The following is a 13,175-nucleotide window of genomic DNA, read 5'->3' as shown; positions in this document are numbered from 1 at the left end:
AAGACCTTCGACCTTATTGATTTCAGAGGGCGTTGTACTCGCTTTATTACATTTCCTTGTTGTTGACGATAGCACAAAATACGCGTACGTTTATTGTACCTTACCATAGATATTGTTATCTCTATTTTGTCAAAGGTTTTGCTTTCAGAAACCCACGCTAAAGCATGTGATTTGAAAGCTTGCAAAGAAACGTACAGTCAAATTTCCTTATTGACGATTCCGTTTATTGTGGTTTTACAATTAGCGGGAAAAAAATATTAACGTCAAAATATTTGGTAGCAGTTTCAATATTCGCGGAACATTTATGGCAACGTAAGCTCCGCTAATGAGGAGATTTTGAATAAACTTTTGTTAAATAGCAGTAACATTGTTTTGGTATTATTAATGTAGATAGACGTAGATCTATTATATAGTGCACCAGAGAATTTTAGTTCTCAAAAAGTGATATAAAAAAGTCAGCGATAACTTATCTCATTTTTTTCGATTATTTTAACAATAACATCTTTTTGCTTTAAAAAAACAATTAAAAACATCACTTTATTTGCGGCGTTTCTTTTTCCTTGTTTAAAAAAATCGTTTCTTTTGTAACCGTTTTTGGTGTGTTAACAGGAGATTTTGATGTTAATTGAAACTGTCTTACACTACATATATAAATATGACAAATAATAATGTAGTACTTGTCTTTGGTCGAGATTTTTTTATATTACATGGTGTCAAGCGACCAACGGGGGACGCCAAACAGAGGATATTTCCCCATTCTATACGACCACAAATCTACATTTCCTTCCTATCATTTTCTTATAATAAAATAGTGGGTAGGGAACGTGGAATAAAATTAAGCCTCCGGCACGTACACTCAACAAAACAAGAGTTTGTGTGAGCCGACCAATTCGAGCATCCAGAAATATTATTGTCGTGGGCTATACCACTGTTTACAAAGCAAGGAACCGTGTAATATTTTAAAAGTAACGTTTGTAAAGTATATATAACCCAAACGAATAAAATAAACACATGAATAGTAAAGTTATGCTTATAAAACAAAATTTATGCATGAAGGTACATTTACGCATACCTTGTTTCTTTTGTTTTCTTCATCTACTGTGTTTGGAGCTTTTACTAGAAGACAGTTTCCATTTTTAGTAAAACTTTTGTACTAAAAGTTGTCGTAAGAGTCCTACTTGCACTGAACATTGTTTTAATTTGATTGTTGTAGTAACTATTGGTTACTAAAGATTTAATTCAATTTTCCTTTAAGTCATAGTTTCATACATCAAGGTCAAAATTTATATTGTAACAATGTACTTGGAACTTTGGCAATATCAGGATCGTAGGAATTAAGTAAATTTTCATATTTGATTCAATGCCTCGCATTCTAAGTCTGAGAAAACTTTCTACAAGTTAAATTTAGCTAATTTCGACTGACACTATTATGAACAAATATTACACAAAAAACTTAGAGTTTCAATTACGTTTTAGTTTTAGCTTTAACATTTGTCAATTTTTTTATCACAATGTGATATTAGACATTACCAGAAATCATAATTATTATTAAATGATAAGGCGCAGGATTCCGAAATGCTATCGATACCGGAAGTAGTTTTGGTGATACATACGTAAAGTTAAAACCCATTCTTTTTTAAGTACATTATCGTCCATAATATCAATCACCGACGGTCACAAGGTTAAAATACATGTTTTCATCTTTGACCGTCATTTTACACTAATTTCGTCTATATACACAAATTATTCAAATCACACCTTAAAAAGAAGAGAACAATTGTTCCAAAAACAACGAATTAACTCAGACTTGTTTTTACAAAAGCACTGGTAAAAACAAAAAAAAAACGGTTTATGAACAGAATATTTTTGCTCCTTCAAATTAGTATTTGTTCGATCACTCGTTCGCGTAATTAAAATCATAATTTATATTTACTTTGTAAGTATTTCTGCCTTCTTAATTCCTTTATCTTTTAGTCACTGTTTTAAATAAATCCTTACTAATATTATAAATGCGAAAGTAACTCTGTCTGTCTCGCATCCACGCCAAAACTACTGAACCGATTTAAATGAAAGAACATAGGCTACTTTTAACGCGAAAAAATGGTTGTAAGGGGTGGAAAGTGAGGGTGGTAATTTGTATGAAGTCATCGTCATTTTAACAGTTAGAAGCTTGAAACTTCTTTTCAAGGCTGCTAATCCTTACTAATGTAATAAATCGCTTTCACGCCAAAACTACTGAACTGTGAATTTAAATGAAATGTGGTACACAGATATTCTAGAGCCTGAGGAAGGACATAGACTACTTACTTAGGCTATACTTCAAGAGTAAACGATGGTACAATTCGTTCATAATGAAATGCATCAAAATTCTTCTTTAGGTTGGGTTTCAATTGGTACAATGAAATATTGGTACTTAATTTTAAATTAGTTCCAACTACAAACAGTTTACTGTTCTTTGATAGCATGATTTTATTTGATTGTAACATTATTTTCAAGTTAAGAGTTTGTTTGCTTACGTAAATATATTAAAAAGAATACCTAGAGCCGAAACTTACTTCTGTTCTCTGTTCTGTTCTTTATTCTGTTCTTTAATCTGTTCTTTGTTCTGTTCTTTATTCTGTTCTCTGTTTTGTTCTTTGTTCTGTTCTCTGTTCTGTTCTCCTTTCAGTTCTTTGTTCTTTTCTCTGTTCTGTTCTTTGCTCTGTTCTGTTCTTTGCTTTGTTCTCTGTTCTTTTCTCTGTTCTATTCTTTATTCTGTTCTGTTCTGTTCTCTGTTCTCTGTTAGGTTCTATTCTGTTCTCTTTTCTGTTCTGCTCTCTGTTTTGTTCTGTTCTGTTCTGTTCTGTTCTGCTCCCTGTTCTGTTCTGTTCTCTGTTCTGTTCTGTTCTCTGTTCTATTCTGCTCTCTGTTCAGTTCTGTTCCCTGTTCTGTTCTGTTCTCTGTTTTGTTTTTTGTTTGAAGATATCTGCGGAACGGCTCATTAGATTTTGCACAAATGTAGAACATAGTATGAAAGAACAAATCTCTATAAGCTACTAGTAAGTTTTTTTTAATTCCTTGTGGAGGGAGTCGCGGGCGACAGCTAGTTATTTATAAATTCGAAATTGATTTCAAATTTGTACATAATAAACTAAGGAAATTAATAGTAATTACTAGTAACAGTCAGTTTAAAGTCACGATTCTTACAATCGATACCTTAAATACTTAATTCTATCTTTAAGTCTTGTTTGATTTTTGGCCCTTTCTGAAGACGTATTTGTTTCTACTCTCCAGCTTCCCCAAGAAAATAAATCATATTATGTTGTATTTTTACTCTGAACAACTTTAGAAGAACATTAATATATCCAGAAACAATAAATACATAGAGAATCATAATTCGGCATAATCGACTGCCATTTATCATCATCGAATGCCATGTTTGTGACAAGAGTTATTGCCTTAGAAAATATAAATTGTTTTAAGATTATGTGATAAGAAAATCTATCATAGTATTTTACAAGCTTTTATTTAGTTTCATTTGTCCCGAAGTTTATCATCTTGCAAATTAAATTTTACCCATTTCCCGAGTATTGAGCTGAAATTTTCCATACATGTGTAAATCGCGTGACAATATAAGATTATAATGACATAGTGCTGATCTGATGATGGGGCTAGAAGTTGACCATAGGAACTTCGTAATTAAACGACAAAACTCATCGAGTTTGGTCTTGTTTGAATTGTCTTAACGAATAGTTGTAATTCTTAGTTCTTTTAATTAACAAAACCATATAAATTGTTAATATATGTATTATAATTACAATATGTATTCTAAATGGTGCAGCGATCGCTACTTTAATGTGACAGCAATAATAATTTTTGACTATTATTTTTAATTCGTTTAATATATTTAGTATTAAACTAATTTAAATAACTTAATATGAGTTTCACATATTACTTGTTAACGATACTTTGTTTCTCGTAACCCGTATACGTAAAAATAAACAAAAGTACAGGCACAAATTACAAATTGTTTTAAAGGTAATCAGTGCATCCGTTATAGCAAAGACGATTAATTTTAATCACACATTAGTGTCGTGAGGACGGATTTTATTAAGCATTTACTGTGACTGAGCTCCCTTGATAATGTCTCCACGTAATGAAATTATATTATTTGTGCCGTTAAGTTGTTCACGGACCAGTTTATCGCATCGTAAAACTCTTTTATTTATTATGTACTAGCTTTTGCTCGCGACTTCGTCACTGTGGAACTAAAACAATAGGCGATGTTACTATCCCGTATACATAATATACTTTCCATTAAACGTCCCAAAAGCGGTCCAGCCGTTTCGGAGACAACCCGGACTGCAGCCTTGCGGCCAGACAAGCATTTTCAAGAAACATCTATAGGCTCACTTGTAAACCGAATTGTTGGCGTGATATACTGAGGTATACATATGTATATATATATATTTATATATATATAAATATATATATATATATAAATATATATATTATTTTAATAATATTATCTTTTATGCATATTACTTGTACACACACGATGTTTCACATCTGCCAGGCGTTCCATGTTTCTTATAAGGAAGGTAAATACGTCATATGAAGTAAATATGTTTGTTTTATATAAAATGCAGACACTCCAATTTTATTTATCTGTATATATTGTTGATATTGTCTTATTTTATGAGTATCGCGTGGCATTGAAGACTAGACTATCAGGCACCTTGCACGCATTGCAATATTTGAAAAATTGGGCAAAATATTTTAGTTAAGACTATCTATGGATTCTGTGGTTTCCAATTATTCCTAATCAAGGCTAGCCTTTTTTATCTCTTTTTATTATTATGTTTCTGTAATTTGATACTTATTAGCGGGACTAAAACTTTAATTGTCAAAGAACGATACAATAGTATTTAAGGTGAAATATTCTTAGAACAAAGGATACGTTTGGCCGAAACTGTGCCGTAAAGGAGTCATTGTTTACAGACATAGGACAAGATAAAGCTTTATTAGAGTCAACGTCTTCATTAACTGACCGCAGACTACGAAGAAAAAATAAACGAAGTCCGTATGTTTCATATATGCTTATGGAAATCACACAAACACAATTACAGACATATTTACACATATAATAACATAGGAACACTATAAGTTTTTGTAATTTTTGTAAAAAAAACCCTAATGCCTATCTAACACGCACCTAATAGTTAACATTAAAAACAGTAACATTATGTCTAATAAAATACAATGAACTTAATATATTGCTAACAACTGGTTATTTGGTCTATATTTATAAGAAAGGAAACAAAAGTGCCGTTTAGACAAATATGTAAAGCTGAGAAGACAATGTGCGCAAGAATACCAGTCGCGCTGGACTCGTCGTGAATAATCAATGAGCGAGGTAACGTTGCCGACGTCAAAATGTTGGCAATTTCAGACACTTCAAGCCGTTTAACTGGAATAACGATGATTAATCTAAATATTCAAAGACCCTTCTCCTAAATGGTGCGTACTTAAATATAATGCTATGCGCTAAGAATGTTTAAATATGTAATTTAAAGTTTTATCTGTTAAAGAAATTATGATGAAGGATCCCACAATATGAAGTTTCGGGAAAGTCGAGAATTACAAGATTTTACTACGAGCAAAATACATTTATAAAAATTTTAACTATGAGCATCCTTGAATAGGTCTAGGTATGTCGAAGAGATGAGAGGGTCATGACCGCGCCGGGTTACGTGCTTGACTTGTTTGTTTTGTCTCTACCAATAATACTTCTCGTCAATTCTTCATCGTAATCTTTCAACTATGTTATGAACAAACCCAGGTTGAAACCGCATATCATAAACCCTTGGAATATCGTTTTCTAGTTGAACTTTAAGCTAGTGCTAAATAAATTCTAAAGACCTGTAATATACAAGCGTTAGATTTTCTATATTATCTCTAGCAATCTTAATGTGATTCACGAGCAATAAATTTTGTTATTATGTTGGTAAAACGTCTGTAAACGTGTCCCTTGTGCGTTATCGTATAATAATGTTAAAATACTTCCCAGCTCAGATTTCACGTCCAGTAATATTACACCAACTACCTTGTGACGTCCTATAAATTCCTTGGAATTTTTATGAAATTGTAGTTTAATTTTTTTTATTGGGCGCTATGTCGCGCTCTCTTTCACCCCTAGCGCAGCGGCACGTGCCATCCCTCTCATTGGTTGAAAAAAAAATCAGTTATTATTTATTAATAATGTTTTTGCACATGTTTTTCGGCAACTAAAAGTAACTGTAAGAACATTGAAAATAATAATGTTATGTAATTATATTAATATTCAGGTGGCCATTTGCTCGTTTGCAACCGTTTGATATATATAAAAAAATACTAGCTGTCGTCCGTGACTCCATCCCCGAGGAATTAAAAAAAAAACTTAGTAGTTTAAGTGTTCTTCCAGGCTATGTTCTATATCTATGCCAAATTACAGCGAGGTCCATGCATCTATTTTGGAGATACGTTCTAACAAACATCCATCCACCCGTACATCCAAACATTGCATTTATAATATTAGAAGGATTCGACTTATTTCAACACACTCTGGTCAAGCTTAAAATTAGGTATGGGGCAACAAACAACATATGTACTATCTCTTTGAAAACATAAGTAATCAAAAACGACCTCTCAACTTTGTTAGGTTTACTTTCTATGCATATTAATACATCATGACTGTCTATGACCAGTGCCGTTTTTCGCGATAGCATCACCCTGGGCGAGATTTCTACAGCGCCCCCTTTTAGTTATCATGCCTTTGGGAGTGGGGTTAACAGGGTTATGTGAGATTGTGTAATTCGCAGATCTGTGAAGCCCCTTTCAGCCTGGGAAATCGCTCAACCGTGCCCTGTCCTAACGCCGGCACTGCATGTGAAACTAGCAAGCTCCGCAGCGGCATTCACATCACTGATCCCTATGATTCGGTCATAATACTTGTCAACTTGTCATAAACATATCGCTTCCATCTGGTTAGAAGTATTGTTTTAATGTTTAATTCGTGGATATCATATGATAGTGAATAATCTAAATAGGGTTGTTAACAGACAGGCGGCCAGTCGTAAAAATTAAACCAAAACTTTAGGGTTTACAAAACCTTGTGCGCCAACCCCACGTTAGCAAGATTCTACCAGGGAGTAGAGAGGATAATAGCAAATTAAAGCAATTTAATAGTAGTAAGATAATAAGCAATAAAATAATTCTATGTGTTATAAATTAAAATAAAATAAATAATAAAAAAATAGTTACAATTAAAATAAATTCTATGCGAAAATAATGATGTCTTCATAGACGAGTATTAACTAAGGTGCTACTTTTATAAAATACTAGCAGTTGCCCGTGACATCGTCCGCGCGGACTTAAAAAAATCTAGTAATAAACATAGCCTATACCAACCAAGGATAGAGTAGCTTCTCAACTGTGAAAGAATTTTTCAAATCAGTTCAATAGTTTCGAAGCATATTCAATGCAAACAAACAAACAACCAAGTCTTTCCTCTTTATAAGTATAGACATTTGTTTTTTTTTTCAGCTGTATTTAAAATTTAAAATATATTTAAAAAAATAAGTAATACTTTTTTTTTACTCAATAAAACAAAAATGAACCCTTTTAGAAATTTTACTTTCGATAAATAACTACATACATTGAGATCCACATTGAATCAAGACAGTCAAATTTCCCAAGTGGCTAATTTTTCTTGTAAAATAAATAAAAATCTTAAAGTTACAATTTACAAATAGAAAAACACCTGGATTTCAGAGTTAATACATGTGCTAAGATGAATTAAATACTTTTAAATGATTTTCAATATAATAATGAAGATTTCTACCCTTATTGTTGTACTTCTTATAATTTAATTTGTTAATACTATTTAAATTGAATGTAGAGTTAAAAAACTTGGCAAAAATTTAAATTGTAAAATATGGTCAAATCCATCCATAGATTTTTAAATGTATAGAATCTAATGTTTATATAAAATTTTGACATGAAAATATATTAATCAGAATGAAAAAGGAACGTCTGAGAGTTTTTGATCACATTTCTTTAAATAAGGCTAAGGAAGCTTATTATATAACAGATTTAATAAAAAAAATTGAAAAGATCTCCAACGAGTACATAATATTGGAAAAAAATATGCAAAGGAATATTTTATTTAATTTCACTATTGTATCTAAACAATAAAATAAAATAAATTTTTAAATTAAATCAGTGTTGCAAATTTCTAACAGTTTTAATTAATTAAATTTTGCCATAAAACTGTTCCTTTTTTAAGAAATCTCTTATTAAAAGAATTGTCATTAAAATCGTTAAACAAGTATATTACATACTCAATAAAGATGCAAAAGAAACAAATCGCACTTCTTTTAAAAAGTACACTTACAATTTTGACCCCTTAGGGCCGACATACACGGACTTCTTTTAACTGTGTCGAAAATTTTCCTCGGGAAATCGGTATAGTTCATTTCAAACCATTAATAGCAGCCATTATTATTATTTACTTTTTCCGGTAATTATTGAAAATTGTAATACAAAATGATAAAGGTAGCTAATGTAACAAAATTATGTTAAAAATATTATTTTACCAGAAATATATTGGATATTAAATTGACAAGTTTTAGCATAGAAGTTTGTCTATGGTTAAAGTTTGGATTGAAACAAGATATAGTTTATGTTTAACATACATGGACCTAAAAATTTTGTAGCAGCTATAATTTCAGACCGTACACCGCTTGAAGCAGTACGTGTATGTCTACCTTTATCTGTTTTAATAAGGTGTTAAAAGTTCATAGTTAGCTTTAAGCTACTCTAACAGTCTACATTTAAGAGATCTCGTCTTATTTAAGTAGACCATAAACATTTTCCAATACATTTCTACTAATTCATATTTCATAAATAGACATAAGAACTAGAATATTTAGAACTTTCCGTATGAAGAATAGTAGAAAAGTAGTGTTGCCAGATACATGTCATATTTCTACCAACTCTTATTAGAAAAGAGTTAACGCAAATATGACTGTATAGTACAAAGTGTTCAATATATAATTTTGCTAGGCGGTGCTGGACTGTTGGTGCTCATGGCTTGCTCCAGAGTGTCCAGTCTTCGGTAAGCATGTCCTCGGCTGTTCCTACGACGACCTGTCTGACGACCTTCCACAATCAGACCTAGTATCTGAAGATAAATAATTTAATCTGTATGTAATTTAGAGAAAAAAACCTATATTTGAATGTAGCATAATTAATAATCTATGTTCTACATCTATGCCAAATTTCAGCGAGATCTGTTGAGCCGTTCTGGAGATACCTAGTAATAAACATCCATCCAAACATTCGCATTTATATACTAGTAACACTCCAGATTGGGTGTTTTGGAGCATTAAATAACAAACAAAATTTGATTTCGATGAAACTTTAGAACATTCTCAAGATGGTTTATGCCTTAAAATTATTTTTCACATCTATCAACAATATTCTAATTATTTAGACATTTGACTTTGGCATTGAAATGCATTCCGTTCATGCAAAGATTGGTTAATTAAAAATTACCAATAATAATTTAGATAGACTCTTACCACTTTAGTAAATTTACTCTTGTTGTGATACAATATGTAGAGAAGAACTACAATAATTACTGCAGTCAGGAAAAATGAGAAGAAATGATCGTCATCTTCCTCAAACTCATCTTGTGGCATTTTGGAGATGAATTCTGTAAAAACAAAATATTTATTTTAATGTTAATTAGAGAGCACATTGATACAAATTTTTATAAGAAACAGAAAGAGTAGTCATTTCCAACTATAGTCATATTCAATCTCCTCATATTAATAAAATATATGCATAGTTTTGAACATAGAAATCATAACTGTGTTATTTAAAACGTAAAAAATAAAACCGTGAAAACAAAGGCGCGAATTACGTAAACATTAATAGCCTTGAAAAACATATGTATACATAAAAACTAATAACAATACCATTTTTAAACAATGAACTCTTATTTCCTTTTACGTAATGTTTATTTTTGCTTATTCCCAACTAAAATGGTTGATAATGACAAGCACAGTAAAACAAATGGCTATGAAATTTATCAAATTTCGTTCCTTAATTACAAATTTTATTTTTATACCAACTTGATACAATTCTACAAATATATTTTCATGTACAGGTTTTGAAAAAAAAAAACAAAAAGTGAGAATTTTATATCAACTAAGATTACAAAATTTGTGTTACATTGTTGTACATGAATTTTAACTGTTGTAACACGTGTTTGTGAACAATATTCTTCTCTGTTTTATTCATAGAAAATGAGAAGGATGGAAATATTACAAGTATTTCAAACATAAGAAATGCGACATAAAAAAGTTTTGTATTACATACCGCCCGAAGATTTATCCGCAAAAGAAGTTATTATTGGAGCAATACTTTTAGAGTTATCCTTTGGCTTTTCCTCAACATTTTGTTTATCTCCTTGACCAATACTAATCTCAGAATTATCTTGAAGATCAGGCTTTTCATCTTCTTCTGAATCTGAAAATGTTATAGTGAAATAATTAAAATTAATTAAAACAGTCATATTATAGCCTTAATTATTTAACTCTGGTGTGCTTTGACTAGAATGGTACAAGTAATAGTTAATCTTATCTATGTTTAGTTGTCACCTCATAAAGAATCAGTGAATTGTAGTGACTCCAAAGTAATGAACATTTTCCAAATAAGATATGACCTATGTTACCAGGTAATAAAATTAAAAAAAAATCATAAAGTGTCAACAGAAAGTTGTCAACTCATAAAAGCGAGTATGTTAAAACCGAAGGGGCTAGAGCCAACCCTATGTTAAAGTTAACTAGGCCATAGTACGACACGCTGACCCAGTGCTGTTAGCTTGACTTTATACAAATCTTTGAATCTCTTTGCATATATGCACATATCTGGATGTATATAAACCAAATGCATAGTTAAAGATAAGAACTTATAATATTAAATAAATTGAAAGAGCATTTGGCCCATAGAATGACATTTTGCACATAGTTGTGCAATATAAAATATGTGTTAAAAGGTTAAGGCGGTACATTGCACAATTCACAAATATTGTGCAAAAAACATAATGTGCAAATTAAAAGCAGTAGTTAGGTAATCACACTATTCAATCCATCTGTTTATAAATTGGTCTTGTCAGTAATATTATATATCTATAAAGCATTATAAAAATAACTGTTGAATATTTCAATATAACACAACCATAATGGGTGAAAACCCATGCAATAACAAGCACAAATATTATCTTTCTCATTCTCCTTAATAGGAATGAGATAATGTTTGTATATGTTAATAACGGTAACTCACAGAAAGAACCAACCAATGAAGCATTCCCTATTGCATAGTATTGTATAATATAAAATTGAACCTGGATAACTAAGAAACCTCTATAAGGGAGAGTCTTTGCTCCCGAAAGACAACTTCCATAAGCAAGAAACTTGGTGTAGAGTGAAACCTTAATAAACATGAAAAATACCGCAATTCCTTAGACTATCGCTTATCTAGGTACAAATGTATACTTTCTAAAAGTAGTACATTAATAAATAGTAAATTCTCATATTTATATATATAAAAGAAAGTTGTGTTAGTTACACTATTTATAACTCAAGATCGGTCGAACTGATTTAGCTGAAAATAGAACTAGGGTTCTAAGCTACCTCCCCATCAATACCAATCCCCTCGAGGCAGACATAGGAACATTTTTATCTTGTGTGCATTTTTTTTATTCCGCGCGGACGGAGTCGCGGGTAAAAGATAGTATGAAGATAAAACTGTTAAGAAACATTTTCCTATGAAAAGTCAATATAACTAGAAACATTCTTATTGCATAATAACACAGAGATTCATACTTATTTCAATAGTCTTATTATGCAGTTGTTTTTTTTTCTATCTGTTTTAAAAAATATTTTAATTAACTCACCCATATCATCTTCAACATCATCAACATTAAATTCTTTATCTTTCATCTGATTGTTTAGCAATTGATCTTCTTTTTCAATGTCAACTTTTTTTGGTGGTTGTTCTTCTTCAAGTATTGTTTTTTCATCATCCAATTCAACCGTTACTTTATCTTTCTGAGCTACTACTGACTTCTCACTATTATTTACTTCTTCATCAACTTTTGGTTTGCCAGGTTCACTTGTTTTCTTTACACCTTCATTTACTTTTATAGCATTCAGCTCAGAATTTGTTTTTTGATCTACAAAATTCGGATTAGGTTCTTTGATTTCAGGTTGAACAATGTTTGTTCCTGTTGTTTCAGGCCTAGCAGCATTGGCAACTTTAGTTTCATCATTTGAGCTTGGAATATTGTTCTTAGTAGTTGAAATAACTGTGGTGTTACCAATAACAGGTTCAATAACCTTTGTATCCGTACTGGTTACCACAGGAACTGCGGGTGCTATTACATTACTTGCGGCTTTCATTTGTGAGCTGTGAATACTTGATTGAATTATTTTTAATGTGTCTGACCCCCATTTGAAATATTTACAAAAGTTGTTGCTGTCATCACTTGTAATATCTGCAACTTCACATACCTTGTCACATCGCTTTTTATTTTTAAAAACGTCTTCAGCTATATTTTTATACAAAGGTATATCAGTAAAGTTTGTAAATTTCCAGTCTTTAGTAATATCCGTACACAGTGTGTCTAAATTAATTACGTTCTGCAAATTATTTAATAAATCGTTTTGCTGTATTAAATTTGAGCTTCCAATTGCGTCACAAAGTTGGGTATTTATATCGTAAAAAATTAAGCATTGCATTTCTTTAATTTTAAACGGCGGCACAGTGAAATTGCATTCCGAAATCTTCTCCTTAATTTGTGATACAAGAAACTGGTTTTCGCAGCGGTTTTCAAGAGCTTTGAGTGAATTATCTAATGAGTATACAGTTATGTGGGTACCGATTGGATTGCCTAAACTACGATAGCACGTATTTATTAATAATATTGCAATTGTAAAACGAAACATCGTAAATTTTTAGCAAGATGTTTTTTTTTTAAATGAAATACAAATCGATTTTTCCACACAGCAAACACTTTTATACAATACAATCCAAATATATTTTAGATTGAAGCTGAAGCTCACTCACATCTCCATCTGACATTGACG

General features: G+C 31.1%; 1 protein-coding gene across 1 annotated transcript; it reads right to left on the bottom strand.

The window, feature by feature from the left end:
• Positions 1 to 8,645: 8,645 nt before the first annotated feature.
• On the bottom strand, positions 8,646 to 13,175 carry LOC106717895. Its single transcript, XM_014511845.2, has 4 exons — positions 11,984 to 13,175; positions 10,405 to 10,554; positions 9,603 to 9,736; positions 8,646 to 9,202 (listed from the first exon to the last, which is right to left on the bottom strand). The coding sequence occupies exons 1-4, from the start codon at positions 13,032 to 13,034 to the stop codon at positions 9,065 to 9,067; spliced, it is 1,473 nt and encodes a 490-aa protein (XP_014367331.2). The 5' UTR covers positions 13,035 to 13,175; the 3' UTR covers positions 8,646 to 9,064.

Source organism: Papilio machaon, chromosome 9 (genome assembly GCF_912999745.1).
Source record: "Papilio machaon chromosome 9, ilPapMach1.1, whole genome shotgun sequence".
In the NCBI taxonomy this organism is placed as follows: domain Eukaryota; kingdom Metazoa; phylum Arthropoda; class Insecta; order Lepidoptera; family Papilionidae; genus Papilio; species Papilio machaon.
Note: the sequence above shows the minus strand (reverse complement) of the source record. Positions and strands in the feature narration are given on the sequence as shown.

Coding starts and splice junctions, on each gene's coding strand:
- LOC106717895 (XM_014511845.2), bottom strand. CDS start 13,034: ATGTTTCGTTTTACAATTGCAATATTATTAATAAATACGTGCTATCGT. Junction 9,737..10,404: donor TGCGGATAAATCTTCGGGCG/GTATGTAATACA, acceptor TTGTTTTTACAG/AATTCATCTCCAAAATGCCA. Junction 9,203..9,602: donor AGAGTAAATTTACTAAAGTG/GTAAGAGTCTAT, acceptor ATTTATCTTCAG/ATACTAGGTCTGATTGTGGA.